At 42.0% G+C, this 26,281-nt stretch overlaps 1 protein-coding gene and 1 long non-coding RNA gene across 4 annotated transcripts; one reads left to right on the top strand and one right to left on the bottom strand.

The window, feature by feature from the left end:
• Positions 1–4,911: 4,911 nt before the first annotated feature.
• On the bottom strand, positions 4,912–17,661 carry GINS4 (GINS complex subunit 4). 3 transcript variants are annotated; one of them, XM_072776601.1, is made up of 8 exons: positions 17,470–17,660; positions 16,725–16,839; positions 12,801–12,887; positions 11,921–12,034; positions 9,532–9,629; positions 9,277–9,365; positions 6,341–6,434; positions 4,912–6,251 (listed from the first exon to the last, which is right to left on the bottom strand). In XM_072776601.1, the coding sequence occupies exons 1-8, from the start codon at positions 17,652–17,654 to the stop codon at positions 6,155–6,157; spliced, it is 879 nt and encodes a 292-aa protein (XP_072632702.1). In that variant the 5' UTR covers positions 17,655–17,660; the 3' UTR covers positions 4,912–6,154. The 3 variants fall into 3 exon arrangements, with proteins under 3 accessions (XP_072632702.1, XP_072632704.1, XP_072632705.1); XM_072776603.1 differs by having other exon boundaries at positions 6,341–6,431; XM_072776604.1 differs by lacking the exon at positions 12,801–12,887 and having other exon boundaries at positions 17,470–17,661.
• A 63-nt stretch (positions 17,662–17,724) lies between these two features.
• On the top strand, positions 17,725–19,782 carry LOC140604906 (uncharacterized). The gene is made up of 2 exons (XR_012007726.1): positions 17,725–18,346; positions 19,506–19,782. It is a non-coding gene; the product is annotated as an uncharacterized lncRNA (long non-coding RNA).
• Positions 19,783–26,281: the final 6,499 nt, after the last annotated feature.

Below are 26,281 nucleotides of genomic sequence, written 5' to 3'. Positions count from 1 at the left end.
TCCAGGATAGACTACATTATAGGCCACAAATGAAGTCTCAATAGATTTAAAAAGATAGATATAATACAAGGCATTTTCTCTGACCACAATAGGATAAAGTTAGAAATCCATAAAAAAGCTGAAAAGTCATAAAACTGTGTAAGTTTTTCTTTTTTTTTTTAAAACCAATGGCTCAAAAAAAGAAATCACAAAGGAAATTAGAGAACAGATACAAATGAAAATGAAAACACAACATACCAAAACTTGTGAGATGTAGCACGAGTAGTGCTGATGGGAAAATTTATAGCCATGTTTTATATTAAAAAATAAGAAAAATCTCAAATCAAAATCTAACTTTACAACTTTGGAGACTAGGAAAAGAAGAACAAACTAAACCCAAAACTAGTAAAAGGAAGGAAATAGTAAGGATTGGAGAGAGATAAATGAAATATAGAGTAGAAAAACAACAGAGGAAATCAATAAAGCCAAAAGCTGGTTTTTCAAGAAAAAAATATACAAAATTGACAAACCTTTGCCTAGACTTAAAAAAAAAAAGAAGACTCAGATTACTAAAATCATAAATAAAAGTGGGGACATTATTACTGATTCTAGAGAAATAAAAGGATTATAAAAAAGTACATAAACAGTTGTACATCAAAATTGGATAACCCATATGAAATGGATATACACTTAGAAACACAGAACCTATCAAGACTAAATCACAAAAAAAATGGAAAATCTGAACAGACTTATAACTAGTAAGGTGACTGAATATGTAATAAAAAAATGTTTTACCCCCAAAAAGCCCTGAACTTGATGGCGTCACTGGTGAATCCTACCAAACTATTGAAGAAGTGATACCAATCCTTATCAAAGTTTTTCAAAATATGGAAAGGGAGAGAACACTTCCTTACTCATTCAAAAAGGCCAGTATAACTCTGATACCAAAGCCAGACAAAGACACTACAAGAAAAATACAGACCAATACCCCTTATGAACACCAATGCAGAAAAGGATTATACACAATGCCCAAGTGGGATTTATTCCTGGGATGCAAGGATGGGCCAATATACAAACTTGATTAATTTAATATGCCACATCAACAAAATGAAGGAAAAAAACTCCCACAAGATCATTTCAGTTGATGTAGAAAATGCATTTTACTTATTTATTTATTTATTTATTTATTTATTTATTTATTTATTTATTTATGAATGATAGTCACACAGAGAGAGAGAGAGAGGCAGAGACACAGGCAGAAGGAGAAGCAGGCCCCATGCACCGGGAATCCCACGTGGGAACCCGACGTGGGATTCGATCCCGGGTCTCCAGGATCGCGCCAAAGGCAGGCGCTAAACCGCTGCGCCACCCAGGGATCCCTGTAGAAAAAGCATTTGACAAAATTCAACACCCTTTCACGATAAAAACACTCAATAAAATAGGAAGAGAAGTAAACCACCTCCGCATAATAAGAGCCACAGCAAACACCATACTCAATGGTGAAACGCTGAAAACTTTTCCTTTAAGATCAGGAGTTAGACAAGGACACCTGCTCCTACCACTTGTATTTAACACAGTACGGAAGTTCTGGTCAGAGGAATTGGGCAAGAAAAAGAAAGAAAAGGTGGCCAAATTGGAAAGGAAGAAATCAAATTATCTCTGCTTGCACATGATATAATCTTATACATAGAAAACTTTAGACTTCACAAGAGAGCTGTTAGAACTAATACATAAATGTAGTGAAGTAGCAAGATACAAAGTCAAACACCCAAAAACCAGTTCCATTTCTATACACAAACAATGAGAAGTTATAAAGATGGTTCCAATTACAACACCATCAGAAAGAAGAAAATACTTAGGAATTACCAAGGAGGTGAAAGCTTTGTACAATGAAAACTACATAGTATTGCTGTAAGAAATTAAAACCATAAGTAAATGAAAACACAATCCATGTTCATGGACTAGAAGACAATATTGTTAAAATGTCAATACTACCTAAAGTGATCTAACGATTCAGTGCAACCTCTATCGAGATGTCAACATTTTTTACAAAAATAGAAAAAAAAAATCCTAAAACCTATATCTAATCTCAAGAAAACCCTGAATAACCAAAACAGTCTTGAAACAGAACAAAACTGAAGGATTCACATTTCTTGATGATAAACTTACTGTGAAGTTACAGTATTCAAAATATTGTGATGGCTAGGTTGTCAAGACCATACAATGGGAAAAGGACAATCCTTTCAACGAATGATGTGTGTGTGGAATGGGGTGGGGAGAAACTGGATATCCACATGCAAAAAAAAAAAAAAAAAAAAAGGTTGAACCCTTACCTAACACCATATATAAAAATTAACTCAAAATAAATCAAAGACCTGAATGAAAGACCTAAAACAATAAAGCTCTGAGAAGAAAACATACAACAAAGGCTTCATGACATTGGGTTTCATGATATTTTGTTGGTTATGACACCAAAGGCACAAGTAACAAAAGAAAAAAAATTTATAAATTGGACTTCATGAAAATGTAAAAATTGTATGCATCAAAAGACACTATTTACAGAGTAAAAAGGCAACCCACAGAATGGGAGAAAATGTTTTCAAATTATATATCTGATAATGGGTTCATATCTAGAATGTATAGAGCACTCCTACAACTCAACAACAAAAAACCCCAACAATTAAAAAATAGGTAAAGAACTTGAATAGACATCTTTCCAAAAAAACAAAAAAAAAAAAAAACAAAAACAGGAATGGTCAGAAAGCACATGAAAAGATGCTCTACAACACCAATAATTTGGGAAATGCAAATCAAAACTAGGAGATACCACCTCACACATATCTGAATGGCCATTATAAAACAAAAGTAGAAAATAGTGTGAGGATGTAGAGAAACTGGAAACTGGTACTCTTTTTCTGTCTGCACTGTTGGTGGAAACATAAAATGGTACAGTTGCTGTGGATAACAGTAGACAGTTCCAAAATGTTAAACAGAATTAGCATAGGATCTGGCAATTCCACTTATGGCTATATAGAATTGAAAGAAGGGTCTCAAAGAGATATTTGTACATCCACGTTGATAGTATTATTCTTAATAGCTGAAATGCGGAGGCAACTATGTTCAATGATGGATGAATAAACAAATGTGGTCTATACATATACAATGAGATATTTTTTGCCTTAAAAAAGAAAGAAATCCTGACACATAGTACAACATGGACAAACCTCAAGGATACAATATAAGTGAAATAAGCTGGTCACAATAAGAGAAATACTGTCTGATTCTACTTATATTAAGTACTTAAGAGTAGTCAAAACCATAAAGATGGAAGGAGAATGGTGGTTTTCAGGAGCTTTGGAGGGCAGTTAAAGGGGAGAGACTGTTAAGTAGGTCTAGAGTTCCAGTTTTACAAGATGAGAAGTTATGGAGATGGATGGTGCACAATGTCAATGTCTTTAATACACTGAAAGGTACACTTAGAAATGGTTAAGATGGTTAACTTTATGTGTACTTTGTCACAGTATACAAAAAAATCAATTCTTGAAGAATTTGAAATGTTTGGAATTTTAGCTTCCCATGAAAAATTAAAGAAATTAAGAATTGATATCTAATGTGTCTGCTTGACAATTTGCTCTGAAAGCTCTATGGTTGGCCCCTGTACATCACAGAAAGAAGTTTGATGCATACGAGGATGACACTAAAGTCACATTGTCTGCCGGAGCCTGAGCACAGAATAAATACAGCTGACCTTGTTGTAAGGTCACAGCTGAATCATGATTGCTGTGACTGGAAAAACCCAGAAACAGAGCTGCAGTGCTTCTCAGGAATAGCCATTTTGCTAGCAACAAGCTTATGATGAAATATGATGCAATTATTTGAAAATAACAAACATCCATCATGCTTCCACGATGAGTTTTTATCAATAGAACAAAATACCACAAACTGGAAGAGCTGAAGTCAATGTCACACTAAGCTACTTCATTTCTTTTACTACTTGGTTTTGAAATTGAACTTCCCCTTTATCCTAAAATGACTGATCTAGTCTTCTTTTAAAGAGGTGGCCCAGGAAATGGAGCATTCACTCTGTGACCTTTGCAGAGAACTTTAACTCTTCTGTGTGGGCTGGCATGTACACAACAGGAGCTGGTGGCAACGTAAAGCTCCACCACTCACAGTGTGGTTCCAGGGTAAGGATCAACTGAACAGCCTGGGAGCTCCTCAGAAACAGGTTGCTGGGCCCCATCCCAGTATTCCTGAATCAGAATCAGCCTCCTAACAGATCTCTGGGAAGTCAGTGTTCATTATCAAGGCTCTTGAGGCACTGTTCTGGTAGCAGCATAATAACTCACATCCCTCTCCAGGCGGCTCGCAAGGGGGGAGAACAGGAGGGAGATCATGTTAAGTGTGAATAGGAGGGAGTTGTGGGTTCTAGTCGCAGACTTCCCACTAAACCTCCACTTCTCACTTATTACTCCTAGCCCTGCCCTCTTCTCAAGACTGTTAGGAGGACCAAACCCTACATGATCTGGGCCGACTGCCTCTCAGACCCTACCATGCAACACTTTTGCCCACTGTTTCATGACTGCAGGCAGAGCTGGTTTCTGCTTCAGGGCCTCTGTATAAGCTGTCTTCTCTGTCTGGAACAACCTTCCTTTTGATCTGTGTGTCTGGCTACTTGGTATTAAGATCTTGGCCCAATTCACTGAGTTAGGTGAGAACCTCTCAATCCCCCAATCTAGTTACTCTTCGGTGAGTCACCCTGTTCCAATTCTCGGCAGAGCACATATCCCATGTGAATAGGGACAGTGATGGTCTTATTCTGGGTTGGGCCTCAGTCTTGAACTGTGCCTGGCACCCTATATGCTCAATGCATATTTGTTTTATAAGTAGCTGAAGAGGTTAAAAACACTGTGGATAAAATAAAGCACTGCATGAAATATAAAATGCTTTTATTAACAAATAAAACCCTCCTGGCTTTCACTTAGTGATTTCTCTTGGACAGGAGAACCATATTGATTACTCTAACAGCCTGAAAAATACAAGTGAAAATCTGCTGCCCTCTCATTAGCAAGAAAGACTGGAATGCAGATTCCTTTTTATCAGGAAAGGAAGATGATTCATTTACTGTCTCTACATCCTTCCTCCAGTTATCACTGTGATGCTCTCTGCCCATGTTAATTTCATTCACTTCCTCTGAGAAAGGAGAGCTAAAAACAGAAACGCTGCTACTGAGGTCACAAGATAGGATAGGTGATGTTGCTGTTAGCAGATCCCTGGCCAAGAACGGCCAGATGGTCTGGAGGCTGGGTTGGCAAAGCTGCCTGGGATTCAGGGAAGGTTGCAGGTTAGCAGCAGGAAGCACATACTTCATTAGGTTACAAACTGAGAACTGGCCAGAGGGTCCTTCTGGCACAAAACTGAAACTCAGCAATGGTTTCTTGGTTTAGTTGTGATTCTCAGTTAATCAGGGCAAATTGGTTTAAAGTCCAATACTAGCCTTAGGTTAGTTCACACAATCCAGGGAGATAACCTAGAAAATATTTCATCTTCTGTTTTTCTAATGCATATTTATGCATTTCTTATTAGGGAAGTGAAAGGACTGTCCAGTCACTCTCAGGGCAGGGCTAACTACTATCCCCTCATCATAGGCAGCGATGCTGTTTTATGAACTGTGGTTGCTTCACTTTCCTTAGCTCAAGAAATACCACAAAGGGAAAAGGCACAGAGGGAGTCTCCAAGGGCTTGCCCAGCATGTGGGATCGACAGAGCAATAGCTCCATCTGCCGACTGTGGCTAACACAGCAGTCAGGATGGGTGACAAGTTAGCAATCATGCCTGGAGCTCCTTCTCAGCGCCCCAGTGATTCACCCCACTGCTGAGAGTCTGTTGTCCTTAGGCACAAAGTGGTCAGAAGTTCCTAAACATTTGAAGGTTCTGTGCTGTCACTATGAATTTATCTTTTTATTTTATTATTTTTATTTTATTTATTTTTTAAAAGATTTTATTTATTTATGATAGACATAGAGAGAGAGGCAGAGACACAGGCAGAGAGAGAGGCAGGCTCCATGCTGGGAGCCCGACGCGGGACTCGATGCCGGGACTATAGGATTGCACCCTGGGCCAAAGGCAGATGCTAAACCACTGAGCCACCCAGGGATCCCCCTATCTTTTTATTTTAAATCAGCTGAACTGCTCCAGAAGCGACCAGGGGTGCAATGGTTTTGTATCGGATCAAGTGCTGCGAGCCTTCTTCCAAGTCAATCACATAGTCCCTGAAAAAGGAGGAAAAAATGTATGCAGAGCTGAGCTGGTGCCCCCAGTGGATGAACATTTCCCACCATCAAGGTCACAAGTCACTCACCTTTGCTCATCTGTTTCTGGTTCTACCAGTATGTTTTCCTGTCGTTCTTTCACTCTCAGAAACACGTATGAATCCAGATCTGGTTTGGGAACTGCTAGAAAGATGATAATACTTAGCCAACAAGATCAACATAGGGAAGTTGCTGGGGCTCACTGTACTGAGTACTAAGGGACCCCTGATGTGACAGCATTTTGTGGGGAGGGTGACTTGAGGAAAGATCTGGGTCCTTATAGAAACAGCACACTTCCTATTCAGGGTCTCACACAGCAACAGCTCATCCAACGGATGCTGAGTACATAAAATATGCACATTGTGTAAGATACAAGCAAGCATGACCCTAGTCACTCTGTGGGGCTACCGGTAGCATCTGAGAAAGTGTCACACTGGTGGCACAGTCACTCTGGGAAGTGAGGAGAAAGAAGTCAATGCAGACTTAATGAGGGAGTGAGCCAGGGAGTAACAGGAAGGGCCAAGCAGAAATATGCATGACGTTCTGGGAGGACAAAAGTGCATAAATCTAGTGAGAAAATATTTTTATATAAAGCAGTAGTAGGAGAGCATAAGAAAGATTGGGTCACATGGGGATAGTCTTGAGAGTCAGACAACTGAATATAGGTTTTCTCTGTAAATGATCCTTCACTGGTTGATTCCAGGGTGAGAGGCTGCTCATCTTCTATCACTAGCCAACACTGCATGTGAGGAGGTGCCCAGAGCTGGGCTGCTCTACAGCTCTTCATTTCTTGGAGCCCTGTGTACCCAGAGGACTCCATCAACCGTAGGTTCTGAGAAGCTACTGGATAACTCTCAGTTCTAAGAGCCTAACTCATTCATATTGCCCTTTATTCCCTCATCCACAGGTTGGGGGTGGGGAGGGGGTAGAATTCAGGGTAATAGGCTCCAAAGGTCTAAGGGGTTCAGGGTTTGGGGCCTGCCACAGAGACTCCAACTTCACAGGATCTGCTGACCCGGCTGGGCAGTTACTGATTTTAGGAAACCCAGCTGAGATTTCAACATGCCTTCCCCCATTCCGCCAGCGGGGTATACACTGCTTCAGAGGCCTGAAGGGGATGCAGGGCACCTGGTCTAATTAAGCAAGACTGATTTCACTGGGGCAGGCTGATGGCCTCTGCGATCTTCCAATTCCAGGGGCCTGGCACCAGTCCTTGGAAGGGATTTGAGACAAGTGACATGTTTTAGGAGGTGTCTACCAGCATCAACTAGAATCCAGTTAGATTCAGTTTTAGGAATTTAGATTCCTGATGTCCATGCCTGCTTCAATCAGCCAGATGCACTAGCACTGGGCCATGTTTAGGGGATGCGGTCCTTGCTTCATTCCTATTTTTCCAAGGTGTAGACAACAGTGGCAGACCAGGGCCAGGCCTTTTGTTTCCCTCAGGCAGGTTCACCAAAACAACCAGTTCAGAGTTCCATAAGTCTGCTAGGGGCTTGCCTTGTCCCTGGTGTTGTAGACTGCACTGTGTCCCCCTCCTCACAATGCATATGCTGATGTGCTCACCTGCAGTACTTCAGAATGGAGATGTACTTGAAGATAGGGCCTTTAAGGAAGTAACTAAGTTGAAATGAGACTATTAGGGTAGGGTCTGGTCCAATCTGACTGGTGTCCTTATAAAGAAAAGTACACATGCAGAGGGGCAACCATGGGAGAGGCCCCAGAGGAAGCCAACCCTGCCAGCACTCTGGTCAGACTTCTGGCCTCCAGAAAAATCAATGTATGCTCTGCAGTACTTCATTACAGCAGCCTGAACTGACTGACACACCCGGGGAGCTATGTCTCCACCTGTCCTGTTCTAATGCTTCTACTGGCCACAGGGGTCACAGTGCAGCCCCCAGCACAGGCCAGGTGGGAGATGAATTCCCAGGGCTCAGTTGTACTGGACTTGTGGCCTCAGCACATTACATTTAGGTTGTGAACAAGGTGGAACCCAGTCCCCAAAACTGTTTGATTTGGTCTGGCAACTTTGCCTGATGAGATCCTGCTGGGATCCAGCAAGCTGTGAAGGCCTGAGGGGCATGGACTTTAACCTGTGTGTCAATGGTCCCCCACTGGTCCATCCAAGGTTAAGAGTGACTACCATCCAGGACTCCCTTTCCTCAGCTCAGCAGAGTGGTAAGGGGGCATTGCCAGGTGAGCACAAAGGTGGCTTTGGCAGTGCCCCCTCCCCCACTTTCCCTTCCTCCTCCTGCTCAGCCTGAACCCCTTTCCCGTGAGGCGCCCTGGACAATAAAAATATTGGGAACCCTTCCTCTAGGAAGCTGGGAAGTGACTGAAAATCACTGAAGATTTCTTAGCCTCCTATTTAACCCCTTCTGGATAGGTAGGCAGTCCCTGCATGGGCTGGAATCCATGAGGAAAAGCATGCTAGCCCCTGGAGAACAGAGACCTTTGCCTCCTCAATGCTCAAAAGGGCCTAGCCCAGTGTGGATGCCAGAACATACCAGCTGAAGGAATGAATGCCTGCAGATGTGAATGAATCTGCATTTTTAATGCTAGTCATAAGAATTTCAACCTAAAGACCACAAAAATAATGCTGAAAAGGCTACCCTTATATCTTCTCTTAATTATTTTTTTAATGATTTTTTTGAAAAGACTTTATTTATTTGAGAGAGAAAGAGCATGAGTGGCAGGGAGTTGGGGCGGGGGCAGAGAGAGAAGTTAACTCCCCGCTGAGCAGGGAGCCCAACGTGGGGCTCGATCCCAGGACCCCAGGATCATGACGTGAGCCCAAGGCAGACACTTAACGGAGTGAACCACCCAGGTGCCTCAATGACTTTTTTTTTGTCTGTTTTCAAACCACAACACTTCCTCTCTTTTTTCTGTTCATCTACATACTTATTTTTTCAGGCTTGAGAGTAAAGAGGAAGACCTTATTCTAAGGCACCCGAAGATATGTCTGAAAAGGGAGTGCTCCGCTCACCTGACCTCAGGAGGTCCACCACCTGTAAATTAGGAGGCATATGCTTTAAGGCAACATTCTTGAGGTAGGTCTCTGTGTTAGCCATGTATCTGAAAGAGAGGAATTCAAATTGCTGCGACCACACAACTGGCAGGAGCCACCAGGTTGTCAGACACATGACGGCGGCCCAGCCATCAGTTTCACAGAGACAACCACCAACACCCATACTCACGAGCCAGGGAAAGAAAGCCATCTCTATGCATCCTGCTTACTCACTGTTTGGCAAAGATCAGCTCCTCTGGAGAAAGACTAGACAGCTCCCCCTCACGGGGTGTTTTCTCCTTTTCAAGGATATGAGGGAAAAACTTCTCTATCTGAGGATAAATAAAAATCATCGTGTAAATGTGTCAGGATTTGAGAGTCAAATATACTAGTTTCCTGAAATAGGTTGAGGTTAAACTAGAATTGATTTAAAAAATGACAAGTCTTCATAGTCAAGACCTTTTCTAGACTTTCAAGATTTCAAGAAGGCAGGTTTCAAGGAATTCAGAGCAAACATAAGAGCTATAAAAAGGAAGACCATTTAAAAAGGATGAAAAGCTTTCATAAAAGAAAATCTGAATATACACCTGTAAATGGTATGTATGAGGGAGAAAAGGGCATATCATCTAACATTTCTAGTCAACTGCATTGGTTGTTCTTCTATGAGACGAACCATGTACAGAAGCTGGAAAGACACAAATAGAGGGAAGAGTGACTCTTAATTATAAGAATATAACCAGCAAGGACGAAGCCCACACTGAGGGGAGGCTTGGAAAAAAATGGTAAGAACTCTAGGAAAACACAAAACAAAACAAAACAAAAAAGCTAAAAGTTAAAGATATATGGTCAGGAACTGCATATGGATTAGCACACTGCTCAAGTCAGTGCTGTTAGGCTTCTCTGTGGAGGGAAGTGCAAGCAGAAAAATGACAATGGGAAGGAGGATCTGAGGCCAGGACAAAGGAGCACTTATCTGTTTAAAGGAGTTTAAGTCTCTTGCCTTGGATCAGTTATATTCTGCTCATATACGGAGTTTCAGCGCATAAGGCCTTCTGTGCTAGAGTCTGTAAATGGCTGTGGCCCTCCATCACTTAGTGCTCTGCAGACACAGGTAGTCTCATGATCTTAGGATCACGTGCTCAGATGAGGTAAGAAATACTGGAGATGGGCCAATTTCCCAATTTTCAAAAATACAAAGAAGGTGGGGAAACCTTAAAATACAGATTAGTGTCCTCCACATTGGTATGTAGCATTATATTGGAACAGGTCACTTAAGAGATGGTTTGTGAACTCAAAGAAAATTCAGTGGTTAACACAAAGAGGATTTATTCAACTTAAGAAGAAAAAAAGTGAGTGCCCTGGTAGTTGAGGATGGGGAAAGGCATATTTTTTACATCTCTATTTTTTCAAAACACACGACACCATTGTTATGACATCCTTGGGGGCAAGCTGTAAAGCCGGGGCTGTGACAGCATAGAAAGGGAGAGCAAGAAGCAATTGTAACAAACAACACCGATTCAACACAGAGATGTCAACCTGTAGGGAAGTCTCTGGTGGAATACTCTATTGCTGGCCCAGTCTTGTTAATGAATCAGATAAGATCTTATCAACATACTCACCAAACCTGACATAAAGTGAAGACATAGAATGTTGAGATAGCTAATATATTAAATGACAAGATCAGGATCCAGAGAACAGGGAAATGACCCAATTTAATAAGATAAAGTACAAGAGGGATAAGTACTAAGCGATATACTTATGGGTTGAAAAATCAAACCATTCAAATACAGGCTAGTCACAGGATGGGAGAATAGTAACTCAGAAACTTCAAAGAGGTTAAACTTCATGGCAAGTGCAGAATGAATGGTGTGATATGTCTGTGTAATATGGAAGTAATCCTCCTATTTTTCACAAGTGACCAAACTACAACTGGAATATCATACTCAGTCGTAGGTGGTATGATTTAAGGATACCCAGGAACTGGAACCTTTGTCAGAACCAGAACCAGTGAGTAAATGGAAATACATAATTGAAATGTTTGGCTGAGAGCACTCTCATGTAGGAGAAAGGATGTATTCATTTTGTAGTAACTAAGGGAACAAGTGGAACCAAATGAGAAGAGGCTTCAAGGAGGTAAGAACTTCCCAAGGTTAAAATAGACATCATACAGAGAAAGAATGTTTTGTGATTTCATTTTTGTAAGTTAGATAGCCTCAGAACTATAGCTGAATATTAAGTCATCATGGTCAATTTGACACCTGCTATATGATGGGTACAAAGAAATTTCTGAAACTAATTCTCTGCTGGTCAGTATTCCCTAGTCAACCATGCAAAGGACTCTGCCATACAGCACTGCCATGCTATAATTCCAGGGGGCACCTTTCACAAAGCAGATTAATAGACTACAAATGTGTCCCCAGACATGTGCAACACATGTTCCAGCTAGGCTTCTCCAGAATAATCTTTTGCCCTCCTTACTCTTTAGCTACCCTAATACTGGGCTTCATGGCATCTTCATGCCCTGGACTCTCCTAGGCAGGCTCCAGCCCAACTTCTCCCCAGGATGCTCCATCTATATTACAAACACATTGCCTTAATGCCTACAGATATCTCCATGTCAAACCTTCATAAGCCGACACCGCAAGTAGCTGCTAAGGACATAGCGGATCCTCTCCATCTCCATTCGATGGATACTGACTTTCAGATCCCCCTTCTTGGCTCTTCTGAGATTTTCTTCCTATTAAAAGAGAAAATGAAGTATATTCAGACTGAGAACCTTTTTCATTTAATCTGCAGAACTGCATAGGGACTATAATCACTGGCAAGTTTGAGGACTCAAAGACTACATTTAGGTCAAAGGAGAACCAAACAACTCCTAAGAGTTCTGATTTTCTTACACAAATAATATAAGACTACAGTCTCATAAAAAGTTCAAACAATACTCATTTACTTTTAGAAAACAATCATCTGAATAGAATCTGAATATGGTCAGTGAGAAAGGCGTAGCACTCAAATCCAATTGTAAAGGAGATTATAGCAGACAAAAGAAATGTCTAAAGGCAGTGTTAAATCACCAGTTGAGACTGCAAAATACCAATGCTTTAAAGCTAGTCTGAAGCTGATAATGCCTTAAGACCCGCTCATCTAAGCCAAGTGTCTCTGGAGGCCAGGCAGGCAAGTGATCTGAGAAGGGTGGGTAGGCAAGGACCATAGGGAATGGACAGCATATGAAAGCGGGTGGCCCTGACCCTGCTCTGGTCAGCTGTTCTCATACATAAACGTGGGCCCAGTATTGACAGGGTTTTAGACTTTTCAGGGGAAGCTGACATCCAGATATTCACAAGAACGTTTGTGCTTTATAAATGTAGGTAACTAATTCAATATTAGAAAAACCCATTAGGCTGGGCCAAATAAGACAGATTTAGCATCAGACTTCAACCTCTCGCTATGCTGACAAACCCTTTTAAAGTTCTCTTTGTAACTCTGAGATAAGCAACTCTTACCATGTGATCGAGCTGTTCCATGACGCATTCTACAATTTCAGACTTGCTTTCCAGCAGCTCAGGGGCAAACTTTTCATTCATCCAGGCCTAAAAAACAATGCCCCCGCCGCCAAATATTCGTATCAGTATCACTCACAATGGAGCAAAATAACCATGTGAGTCCTATATATTCCAAGAAAATCACAGCTATTTCTGGCAAAGACAACTGTCTGCCTATGAATTGGAAGTAATCGAAATGCTTTGTAAACAAGCTATGTTTTTGATGGCTTTTCTATTTATTTTAGTGAGAAGGCTGTGCTTACAATCTTTTATCTAACCAATGTTGCAAAAAATCACTGTTCATGTCAAAAATGTCAGTTTGCCTCTGAAGTTCCCTAATATCATTTATTAAAAAAAAAAAAAGTCGGTATGATGCCCACCAGTAAGAGCAACACCATCTGGTGTTCAAACAGTACCTTTAACCAAATAGCATCAACACTTTCCTCCTCCTTCCTGCGCTACTTCCCACCAGGGGGGGCCAGCCAGCATCCTTCTATTTTGAGGGACCAGGTGACCTAACCCTACACATCTCATTGGGGAAGCTTAGAGCACTTTACAAAAATTCTTTCATTCATCATTATAATATCTGAGAGGAAATGGATACAGTTATCCTTATCTTAATTATTAATGAGAAAACACGTTATTTACTAACCACTTAAGAGTACAAAGGATCACAATATAAAAGGATATTCATCTATTAAACAATTTTGGAACAAAAGGTTAAATCCTTAGTTTATGACTCTGCCCCAGATGTTTGGTACATTTCAGCAATAACCGCGGCTTAGAGAACTGAAATATCCACAGGTGATTGAGGAAAACTAATCCTATCTTTCAATTACAGGAAATTTAGTTTCAGCATAGTTCAGAATTATATGCTAATCACACTCACTTTATTCCTTTCTTTCTGCATATCCAATTCTCATCATGAAGACACATTACTAAACACTGGGTACTCCTGCTACCATACAAATTTTTTTTTTTTTTTCACATGCTCAAGCTCCTGTAATAGTGCTATAAAAGTTAACCAGAAAGAGTCTGTATTTTCAAGGAACATTATGAATGAGAAAAGACCGAATTGTCACAGAGGACTTATAAAAGCAGGAGATTTTCTTTTTAACTGATTTTATTAAATACTGCATTGGTACGGAAATTATGAAATATAACATGAATAGAGATATAAACACCTGTGTGCACATAACTTCATTAACAAGTATTATTATTTTAAAAGTCCCTGTGTCTTCCTCCCTCTTCAAAGGTAATCATTAGCCTGACCTCAGTATTTAATTTTCTGTAGTTTCACTACATTTGTTTGTATCTCTACATAAGGATTCCCAATGATTTCAAGGAAAATGATAACACTTGTTGGGTACAATAGGGGTAAAATGGGGGTAGATTTGAAGGGGATTTCTTACTGACATTATGAAATTATTTTTATAAAAATATTTAAAACATTAACAGAAATTTTATATTAGTATAAAATTGTCAAATAAAATGATTTCAAAATATTTAGTGAGAAACTTGCATTTAAATCCATGGTCTTTTTTTAAATAATCAGGTTCTATGTTTGAAATAGCTACATTTGATTCCTGATCAAAATTTTAATGACAATCTGTTCATTATGGGCTAAACTGTGTTCCTCTCCACTCTCAATTCATGTGTTTAAGTCCTAACTCCTAACATCTCAGAATGTGCCTGCATTTGGAAACAGGGTCTTTAAAGAGGTAATAAAGTTAAAATGAATTAGGTGGGCTTTAATTCTGTGACTAAGAGAATCTAAGAGGAGGAAATTTGAAAACAGACACATATGGAAGACCATGTGAAGACATATGGAGAAGATGGCCATCTATAAGCCCAGGAGAGAGGCCTGAGAAGAAATCTCTGGTGTCAGCACCTTGATTTCAGACTCCTGGCCTCCAGCATTGAGAAAATACACATCTGTTGTTTAATCTACCCAGTCTGTGATGCTTTGTTTTACAGCCTTAGCAAATTAATACAATCATTAAAAATGAGGAACTTTGCACTGTAATAACTTTTAAATCTTTTTTTTTTTTTCCCCCAACAGGCATTCATGAGTATCCTATATATGCTCCTGGAGCTGTGTTTTTCAGTGGCCTGGTGAGGTTTCTCTGTAGGCCATGCTATGCAGCCTACAAGTCTGTGTCCAGGTACAGCAGCTGTCCAGGTGGTAGACCAACTCTTTGGCTGCACTCAGGGCACTGCAATGGAGCTTTGGGCCAGAGATGTAACTCATGCTCACCCACTGCTAAGCTGAGGTTGAGCTGCCGTCCAAGGAGCCCCTCGTACCCACAAGAGGGAACCAGCCTGGGGGCTCTGGCTGTCCCAGAGGGTAGATGGTCAATACTGTGATACAGTATAGCATACCAGTGTGTGCCATGAACTCTGCCTCAAACAATTTTGCAAGTGTCTGAGGTTAACCTAAATGGTTTCTTCAAAAACGTATTTTTTATTGTTCCACACTATGTTCTTGAGTCAACCATGTTGTTGCAGGAGCTATCTTTCACTTATTTTATTGCTGCTTTTTTTCTCCCATTGTGCATATAGATAACTTTTATTCATTCTATTGTTGATGGATATTTAGGTTATTTTCAGTTTTTAATCATTGCAAGCAATACTATGAACATTTTGTGATGTCTCCTGGAAGTTTTCTCTAGGGTAAGTACCTGGGAGTAGAATGACTGGGACACAAGATATGTGTGCCTTCAACTTGACAAGACAATAACAAGTTATTTTCCAAAGTGCACCAATTCACCAAAGTAAACAAGTATGCAAATACTCCACAAACCTTTATACTGTTTTATTTACTGTTTTATTTACATGTTGCATTATATTGTTCATCTTCTTCATTTCTAATCTGATGGGTATGAAGTAGCATCTCCTAAGGATTTAAATTTTTATGTTACTGATTACTAAAAAGATCAAACATCTTTTCCATATGACTACTGACCACCTTGGTTTCCAATTCTGAAAGATGCCAGGGGCATCCCGGGTGGCTCAGCGGTTTAGCGCCGCCTTCAGCCCAGGGCCTGATTCTGGAGACCTGGGATAGAGTCCCACGTCGGGCTCCCTGCATGGAGCCTGCTTCTCCCTCTGCTTGTGTCTCTGCCTCTCTCTCTCTCTGTGTCTCTCATGAATAAATAAATAAAATCTTAAAAAAAAAAAGAAAGATGCCTTCATTTTTTCTATTGGATAGTTTTTGAAGTCTGTTTATATACTGTGGATACTAATACTGCACATATTTTCTGCCTGTTTTGCAGCATGTCTTTTTATTGTCATGAAAGTGTAAAAACAAAAGTTCTCAATTTTACTGTAGAACTTTGTGTTTTTGGATTTTTGTTTCACGAATCCTTTAATAATAAGGCAGGGGCTCTTTCACTAGGCGGGCAGATTTTAAAGGTGTCTGTGAATCTCCTGAAATTATATGCATAATTTCTGGATGTGTGTGTATCCATATATTATTCTGCGAAACAGGGCCAGTTTTCACCAGATTTTCAGAAAGGTCTGTGATATAAAAATAAATGAAGAATTACTCTTATACAGTAAGGATTATCTTCCTTTTGTCACTCATGATTACAACACATGGTAGAAAATAGTCAAGAATATTAAAATAATTCCAGGAAGGGACTGTTAAAGAGAGAAGACAACAGGTGTAGTAGATTAAGAGCACATATTCTGGAGTCAAAGAGACTTGGTTCATATTAGGCAGTAATAGTTGCCTCACTGGGTGGGTAGTTGTATGGATTATCACTACTCACAGCTAACTGAGTACTCATCATGTGTCAAACAATATGCTAAGCATTTCACATATATTATCTCATTTAATCCTCAGAACGGCTCTGTGAAATAACTGCTATTATTAATGCTTACCTGCTCCAGCTTTTCAATGAGCTCTGCAGGAGTTAGGACCACCTCTTCACTATCTGCATCAGAGTCCTGTCCTGTGTGGTCCAGTTCCTCTGTCATCTTCTCTGAAACCAGGTACCTAATGAAAATAAGAACCAATACCTTGCAGTGCAGTTTCTATTTATTTGCAAGAATAGGCAACTGTATATCTAAAATTGGTGTTGCAGAGGCTCACTGGCAGTAGCGCCAGTCAGTTCACAGGCTTTGATTCTTTTCAACTCTTCCTTCAAACCTTAGGTCAGGGATCAGTTTCTCCAAGAGGTCACCTCTTAAAAGTATTTCCACATATGCCTGGAACTGAGCGTCTGTCACACCACATAGTAACTGTCTTCCTGGTGGAAGTGCTTTCCTTAGGGGCCGTGATCACTTCAGTTCAAATATGCATCAGCATCTGCTTTGTTCCAGCACTGTAAGTCCTAGGACCTAATCACCTGCGCACTCCCCGGGCTCTAGCACAGTGCTGAGCAGGCACTTACACTCGTTGCAAGAACTCATCAACCCGGAGGCACAGGGCCCAGCACCACCAGACCAGAGATCATCCCAGATGCTAAGACGGTAGGTGGCAGGGACCGCAGGACGTCCTCGGAGTACCGGGGAAGCTGAGCGGACTCCCCCAGCTCCTCTCCCGCCTGGGCGCCCCGGGCACAGGCAGCCCTCCCCCCGCACACACAGACACACACGCCGCCAGACGTCCCGCTCGGATGCTCACCTGGGCACGAGGGCGGCAGAGGCGCACCCCAAGGGGCAGGCGGCTAGTCTGGGAAGGGTGAGGAAGCACCTGAGCTTTGGGAGCAGCACCCGGCCGCGGAACAACCTCCCCCACGGCTCTCCCGGATGTGCCGACCCTCGACGGCTCCGCTCCCGCGCTCTTCTCACAAGGTTTCCGCCCCCCATACGTCACCGCGCTCGGGCGGCGTTGACCAATCACAGCGCGGGGGCGGGGACTCGGCTCGCCGAGGCCCCATCACCCCGCGGCCTCACACAGGGAGTTGGCCCCGCCCCCTGGGCCGGCTGCGGGAGACGCGGGCACGGCGGGCGGCAGCCGAGACGGCCGGGAGGGGGCGCCTCGGCACCGCGGCTGCGGGGAGCGGACGGCAGAGCTGGCCAGTTCCGCCTCGTGGGTCCTCGCTCTTGTGGGCCTGCGGGTCCCTGCGTCCTCGCCGGGGCTTCTGCTGTGGCAGCTGTGTGCGGGTCTGAGCACCTTAGGCCAGCGGTTCTGAGAGCGTGGTTCCAGCCCAGCAGCATCGGTGCCCCGAACCCGCGAGAAATGCAGATTCTCAGGCCCCACCCAGACCCGCTTAGTCAGCAATCTGGGGGCGTTGGGACGGGCTCTCCCCTGGTGATTCTGATGCCGGTGAGCTTGCAGAGCACCGCTTTAGGCTGTGCTTCCACCCCGGCTGCTTCACTTTGCAGATTAGACCTTGATGGTGCTGCTGGGCCTTTTCCCCTTAATGTAGGACAAGCGCCTATCTATCTATCTATCTATCTATCTATCTATCTATCTATCTATCTATCTATCTATCTATCATCTATCTATCTATCTATCTATCCTAACTCCTGCAGAGCTCATTGAAAGCCTGGAACAGGTAAGCATTAGTAATAACGGTTTTTTTAAAAAAGATTTTATTTACTTATTCATGAGAGATACAGAGACAGGCAGAGAGAGAAGCAGGCTCCATGCACCGGCAGCCCGACGTGGGACTCGATCCCGGGTCTCCAGGATCACGTCCTGGGCTGAAGGCGGCGCTGAACCTCTGAGCCACCCGGGCTGCCCTAACGGTTCTTTCACAGAGCCATTGCAAGGATTAAATGAGATAATCTATGTAAAATGCTTAGCATATTGTCTGATACCAGTTTTTTTTCTCAGAATTGTGGGTGCTTTCTCTGTTTTCTGTGCAAAGTACCACATGTGGCTTCCCTAAAGTGTCTCTTCCCCATCAGTCTGCAGACTCTTCTTGTGATGTTTCCTATGCGATACTCATTGATTTGAATAGGAAGTTTGGCTAATTGACAGGTTGATAGTACCTGCCTGATTGCAGTCATGTTTTGAAAATAGAATATCCTGAGTGGTAGCATAGGCACGTTCACAAAGGGCCGTGGAAGCTGGGGGACATCGAGGAGGGATTCCAAAAGGGACAATTTCGTTTGAGCTCAACTTGCAGAGTGAGTTTTTGGTGACAAATGGATGGCCCTTTCAAGGACCGTTTCAATTCTGTGTTTCAGTGGTTTTGTAATCCCAAGGTTTTCACACTTGTGGCAGATTGTGTTTTCCAAAGACAGCTGCTCTGGTATAGATCTCATCCCACGGACTCTTCTTGCAATATGATGCTGACACTCCTCCATCAAGGGGGATGGTCTGTGTTGTTGCCTCTGGGAAGACCTCCCGACACTGCTATAGAAGCGTAAAGATGGCTGGAAATCAAGATGGTCACACCAGTGCCTCAGCAAGGCTTGACTTCAAACTGAAGACATTTTTCTCTTCCTAATTCTCAAAGCCCCCTCCTCCCTTTCACTTGTTTTTCTGTACAATCCTTTGTTCCGTGTCAATATTGACATCTTGTTGATCTCAATGTACACTTAGTAACAGGACTGGGATGGCCAGTGCCAGCACTAGTCTTGAGACCAGCTTGAAGACAGACTGGAACGCGGCCGGCAGCAAGTACCAGATTCCTGCTGAAACCATCCAGATCGTGTATTTTCTTTTTCTATCTTTTTTTTAAAGGATTTTATTTATTTATTTGACAGAGAGCTAGCAAGAGAGTACAAGCAGGCAGAGGAAGAGGGAGAAGCAGACTCCCCGAGAAACAGGGAGCTGGATGCAGAGCTCGATCCCAGGACCCTGAGATCATGACCTAAGCCAAAAGAAGATGCTTAACCAACAGAGCCACCCAGGCACCCCAGATCCTGTATTTTCTTATAAAACTCCTCAGCCTTTTCCTGGGAGTGGGTGGGCAGTCCTGGAGGCATTAGCCTGCCTCCTTTGCCTGGCAAAGTAATAAACTATCTGCCTTCTTTATGCCCAGACTCTGTCTTCGTGTTACATACTTTGTCTGGAGAACACAGAGGTTGGTTTTCTTTTTTTTTTTTTTTTAAGATTTTATTTATTTATTCATGAGAGACACACACAGAGAGAGAGAGAGAGGCAGAGAGAGAGGCAGGCTCCATGCAGGGAGCCTGGTCTGGGACTCGATCCCGGGTGTCCAAGATCATGCCCTGGGCCGCAGGCAGGAGCTAAACCGCTGAGCCACCCAGGGATCCCAGAGGTTGGTTTTCTTTTCTTTTTTAAATTTATTTATTTATTTATTTATTTATTTATTTATTTATTTATTTATGATAGTCACACACAGAGAGAGAGAGAGAGAGGCAGAGACAGGCAGAGGGAGAAGCAGACTCCATGCACCGGGAGCCCGACGTGGGATTCGATCTCGGGTCTCCAGGATCGCACCCTGGGCCAAAGGCAGGCGCCAAACCGCTGCGCCACCCAGGGATCCCCCAGAGGTTGGTTTTCAATAGCACTTTGTAATCGCCTTGATCAGGAGAATGTAGCAGAAGTGATTTTATATAATTCCTGGAGTTAAGTCATAAAAGGTGGTGCAGCTTCCACCTAACTCTCTTGAGCTACGTCCCTTGGGAGCAGTGAGCTGCTATGTAAGAAGTTTGGCTATCCTGCAGCTGCCATGCTGAAAGGTCCATATGGAAAGGTCACATGGAGATAGAGGGTCATGCCTTAGGAGCCCCAACAGCCCCATATTCTCTCCTCCAGATGTCTGAGTTGAGTGAGCCTTCAGATGATTCAAGCTCTCAGGCTGTGAGCAATCCCTGCTAACATGGAGAGAGCAGAGATGAGCTGTCCCTGCAGAACTCTGCCTGGATTGCAGATTTGTGAGCAAAATATTGTTTTAAACCCCTAAATTTTGGGATGTCTGGGTGGATCAGTGGCTGAGCATCTGCCTTTGGCTCAGGGCGTGATCCTGGGGTCCTGGATCAAGGACTCCCTGTGGGGAGCCTGCTTCTCCCTCTGCCTGTGTCTCTGCTTTTCTCTCTGTGTCTCTCATGAATAAATAAATAAAGTCTTAAAAAAAAAAGCCCCTAAGTTTAGCAGCGTTGTGCAGTAATAGATGATCAGAACATCAGATGATTGGAGCATCAGTTGTTGAGCACAATCCCATTCTTCCATAATCTTCATTCCTACATAGCTCTTCAGTGGTTGCTATTAATATTCCTTAAGTGTTACAGATTTGAGTCCAAGCACTGGTAATTTTTCCACCCATGTACCAGTTGATTAATTTACTGATTCAGAGACTTCCCTTCTCTAGCACCAGCTGCCTTTTCCAATTGCCCACTGCTCCTCAACTGGAGAGTGGGCATCCAGCTTCTGCTTTCCTTTTTTTAAAAAAAATTTCTTTGAAAGGTTTTATTTATGAGAGATACACACAGAGAGAGAGAGACAGAGACACAGGCAGAGGGAGAAGCAGGCTCCATGCAGGGAGCCTGATGTAGGACTCGATCCCAGGACTCCAGGATCACACCCTGGGCTGAAGGCAGCGCTAAACCGCTGAGCCACCCAGGCTGCCCAGCTTCTGCTCTTTTACTTAGTAGAGACGTGGCCATAAACAAGTCTCTTCTCTGGACTTAGGTGGTGCCACCTGTTCAGTGAGAATAATATGTGTCTTCCTGAATGCAGAACGATAGATTAACTTCTAAGATCTTTGATTCCAACTAGTATGCATCAGACAAAACCACATTAGAGTAAAATGAGTTTTTTTTAATTTTTATTTATTTATGATAGTCACACAGAGAGAGAGAGAGGCAGAGACACAGGCAGAGGGAGAAGCAGGCTCCATGCACCGGGAGCCTGACATGGGACTCGATCCCGGGTCTCCAGGATCGCGCCCTGGGCCAAAGGCAGGCGCCAAACCGCTGTGCCACCCAGCGATCCCAAAATGAGTTTTTACATAAAGTTTTCTGTTATGTAAAAAAAGGGGGACTTAAGGAGATGTCCAAAAATAATATATAGAACTATCTGGGGAGAAACCTATGATGGAACTGTTGGTCACATGACACTGTCAAGTTTAGGAAGGTGGGAGAGAAGATGTGACTTAAGTTACATTATGGAGAATGAAGAATAAAATTAGGTTGATGTGCACCTATTGTCAAGAAATTTAAAAAAAGACAACATAGCCATGTAGATGGAATGCCTTTCATTAAAATAGTCACATAAGGAGGAATCACAGATGTTATGATAGCAGGAGGGTCCAGTTTGATGGTGGTAAAAGGAACGGCGGGGCAGAGTTTGTAGGCAAGTTCTGATGATTGAAAGGGCGAGATGAACACGCTAACCTGGACTCAGACAAGTACAACACAGCCACAAACATGGCAAAAGAATGGAAAAGCTAACCGATGTTACAGAAAACAGCACCCCATACAACTGAGAATTTAATGTGATTTCCCGATACTGCCCAATGAAGAAATTAATTGCAGTTATAGACACAGCAAACAGAAACAGCCCAAATATTTGTGGATAGCATGTTAATAAGAATGCATCTAATTTTATTTTTCAATCACCAAGGAAAAGAGATAAAATCTACAGCACTGTGAGCCTTTTGGAGAAAGGTGCTTTTAAAATACAAGGTAATACTGTCATTATTGTTCCCATATCATCACTACCCTTGCTCATTTGGTCAACAGCTGTTCCTCACCGTTTCCTTCCTTTAAATTCCATCACATTCTTGTTCTCATTACCCTGAAAAGCAAAACATTACATTTTGTGGGAGCATATTACGCAAAGTTCAGTTCCCAGTTGTTCGGAGTGAATGATAATTTGGACCAAGGATAGAGTAGGCATTTTTAGGCAGGATTATCAAGGAAGAGGATAGAAAAGTGCTCGTAGGATGTTTCCTTAGCCTCCCAAGGAAAGCTATTGACCAGTGAACTTGCAAGTATTTTTCTGGCCAATGGTATAACTCTGTATGTGCTTGTATGGGGAGGAGCTGGAAAACTGAGGAGACCAAGGTCTGGTTGGATCTCCCTGACAAATGCAAAATCTGGGCAGTTCATAGTAATCTGAATTCCTTTTTCCCCTCAGACTTATTTCCTCATCCCAAACCCATCTTGATTTCAAGCACATTAAATTAACCCAGCACATTAAATTATCCCCAACAAAGATAGAAACTTTTCAGATCTCTTCTGAGTTCTTCTTTTTCTAAGTTTTGAGATCATGGTTTCAAGAGTCTTAACAGGTAAAGGCAAATTATAGGATTTGTAATAAACGATTTGTAGTATTATTGAAGCATGCCCAACCTTCAGTGCTACATTCTCTGTCTTTTTTGTGCCCTCCCTTGTAGCAACCTGGTATGACTCTCTTCCTTTAGTTGGTCCCTAATGTATTCCTAGTTTCTGGCACAGACACATAACTCCTACCTTCACCTCTGTACTTTGTTTTCTCATGGTTGATGGGAGAATGCCTTTTCCATGATGTCGGATAGAATAAGCCTCAGAATATCAAAGAAGAGTCTGTTTGCTATGGAGGGGGTACTCATGTTCTGGAGGGAGAATTGGCCCAGGAAAGAGATCATGTGGCTCCAAATTTCAGCTTGAACAAAGGCTTCCCAAGCCTGGTCAAAGACCTGAAAATGCCACCTCCCTTCTATGCTCCCTGCCTCAACTTTGTCACTAAGGTGGCAGAGGCGTTGATGCTGGTCAGAGGCCGCTGCCTCCTCCAGCAGAGCATAAGATGATGACCTTTCATTTCAGTATTCCTAGTTTACACTCTTTTTCAGTATTCATTGAAATTCCAGTTAGTTAAGATACAGTGTGATATTAGTTTCAGGTGTACAGTATAGTGATTCAGCACCTCCACACATCATCCTGTGCTCAGCATGCCAAGCACCCTCCATAATCCCCATCACCTGTTCTCCCATCCTCCCACCACCTCCCCTCTAGCAACTATCAGTGTGTTCTCTACAGTTAAGTCTTTCTTGGTTTGTCTCTATTTTCCCTTTGTTCATTTGTTTTGTTTCTTAAATTCCACTTATGACTGAAATCATATGGTATTTGTCCTTTCCTGACTGATTTATTTCACTTAGCATTATATTCTCTAGCTCTATCCATGTCATATAAATGGCAATATTCCATTCTTTTTTATGGCTGAATAGTATTCCATTGTATGTATATATATATATATATATATTATATATATATCATATCTTATACTATTTCATTGTAGTTTTGATTTGTATTGCCCTGTTGATCAGTGATGATGGACATCTTTTCAAGTGTCTGTTGGACTCTGCATATCTTTTTTGGAAAAATGTCTGTTCACATTTGCCCATTTTTAAATTGGATTAATTGGTGGTTTTGTTTTTGTGTGTGTGTGTTGAATTGTCTCAGTTCTCTATATATTTGGATACTAGCACTTTATCAGATGTCATTTGCAAATATATTCTCTCATTCTGTAGGTTTCCTTTTAGTTTTGTTGACTGTTTCCTTCACTTTGAAAAAGCTTTTTATTTTGATGTTGTCCCAATAATTGATTTTTGCTTTTGCTTCCTTTGTCCCAGGAGAAGGCATATCTTGAAAGAAGTTGCTCTGGCCAATATCAAAGAAGTTATTGCCTGTGCTCTCTTCTAGGATTTTGATGGTTTCCTCACATTTAGATCTTTCATTCATTTTAAATGTATTTTTGTATATGATGTAAGAAAGTGGTCCAATTTCATTCTTTTGCACATAGCTGTTCAGTTTTCCCAACAGCATTTGTTGAAGAGCCTGTCTTTTCCCCAATGGATGTTCTTTCCTGCTTTGTCGAAGATTAATTGACCATAGAGTTGTGGGTTTATTTCTGGGGTTTCTATTCAGCTATTTTGCACTCAGCATTTTCCATAGATGAGAGTGAACAGAACACCTGTAGGCTAGCAGCTCATTGCTCTTAGGCCTAGACACCTGCACTGGGTCTGCTGGAGGACAAAGTCGATTCCCTTGAGAGAAGTAGGGTGGCCAGCAGGCGCTGGCGTGATTTCAGTTACACTCCTGGAGAACAGTGCTGGTGACTTTCTTGTTGTATAGGTCTTCCTCCCTTGCACCCTCTTGCTCTAGTCCTGTTGAACTACTCAAGGACACGAGGGATTTTGTCTCTTTTCTTTGCGCATGCTGTTCCCTCTTTCTAGGCTTCCCTTCATTTAACTTTTCCTGATGAACTCTCTGCATCCTTCAAGACTCAGCTGAAGTAATTCTTTCTCTGTGATGGCATTCCTAATCTATCTACCTCTTCTGTAGGTTACCAGTATTCCTTATAATATTCTAACATTTAGCATGCTGTATTGCTGATTTTGTATGTCTGTTTCTTCTAGGAGGTTGTGAATTCCCTGAAGGTAGCCCTCATATCTAGCACAGCGCCCATCGTTGATGCTCGCATTCATTTCTTCTTTCAACAAATATTTCTTGAGCACCTAGTGATATTTAGTTACTACTGCCAGGCTCTGTGTCAGCGCTAAAGAAAAAGCAGAAGAAAAAAAAAAGAAAAAGCATCAAATAGAAAACAGATTCTGTGATGAGAGATAGACAATAAACAAATAATTATTTGTCAGGTGGTATATAATAAAGATGGGTGACAGAACGTCGCAGGTGGGGACATTTTAGAAGGTTGGAACAGGTACCTGGCTGCTGTGATAACATACCATAGAGTATGTGGCTTATAAAGCAGAAATTTATATTTCACAGTTATGAGGGCTGGCATCTCCCAGGTCATGGTGCCAGCAGAGTCAGTGTCTGGGGAGGGTCTTTTCATGTAAGCTCATGAAAGAGGCAAAAGAGCTTTCTGAGCTGCTTTAATAAGGGCACTAATCTCATTCATGAGGGCTCTGAATTAGAGGTTAGGGGGCCAGGATTTTAAAATATGAATTTTGAGGGGACAATCCTTAAGCCTATAGCAGCTTTCCCTGCTATAGGAGGTGACATAGTTTGCAAGAAGGATGAATAAAATTCCAGGAGAGATAAACAAGAAACTCTGTGATGAGATACAAAAACTGTATTGTCATTTTGTCATTGTGGACTACACAATAACCACACCTTTTCCTTTTAAAAAAAAATGCAGTTTATCTTCTGAAAAACTATGGCCAATATAGCATTTAGCAGGTTACAGAAAACTATTTTCTTAATGATTTTCTGGATAAGAGTCAGCAAAGAGAAATATGTTTTTTTCCATCAAGAAATTCATGTGACTTTATGTAGGGGGCATCTGTCTTAAGTGCTGGCAGGTCTTCATGTTTATTAGGGTCCATGTAATTTAGGGAATTGTCTTTTGGTCTAAGTGAAAAGCAGGCTAAACTCAATAGTTCTAAGCACTTACAGTTTAGAGCAATGCTCTTTTTTAAGTATGTAGCCACAGGTACAGGTTTGATTATGGTCATAGGAAGAGGCAGAGAGCATAGCCTTGCTCGAGTCCACCCTGTATTGAAATTCCATTCATTCGTTTTCATTTTAATGCTTTACCTGTTTTTGTATTAATGGATCATAGACATGGCACC

This window comes from Canis lupus, chromosome 15 (assembly GCF_048164855.1).
Source record: "Canis lupus baileyi chromosome 15, mCanLup2.hap1, whole genome shotgun sequence".
In the NCBI taxonomy this organism is placed as follows: Eukaryota; Metazoa; Chordata; class Mammalia; order Carnivora; family Canidae; genus Canis; species Canis lupus.
This window is presented reverse-complemented; position numbering and strand designations above follow the sequence as displayed.

Coding starts and splice junctions, on each gene's coding strand:
- GINS4 (XM_072776601.1), bottom strand. CDS start 17,654: ATGGGGGGCGGAAACCTTGTGAGAAGAGCGCGGGAGCGGAGCCGTCGA. Junction 9,630..11,920: donor TGCGGTGTCGGCTTATGAAG/GTTTGACATGGA, acceptor ATTTATCCTCAG/ATAGAGAAGTTTTTCCCTCA. Junction 6,435..9,276: donor GGTGGACCTCCTGAGGTCAG/GTGAGCGGAGCA, acceptor TCATCTTTCTAG/CAGTTCCCAAACCAGATCTG.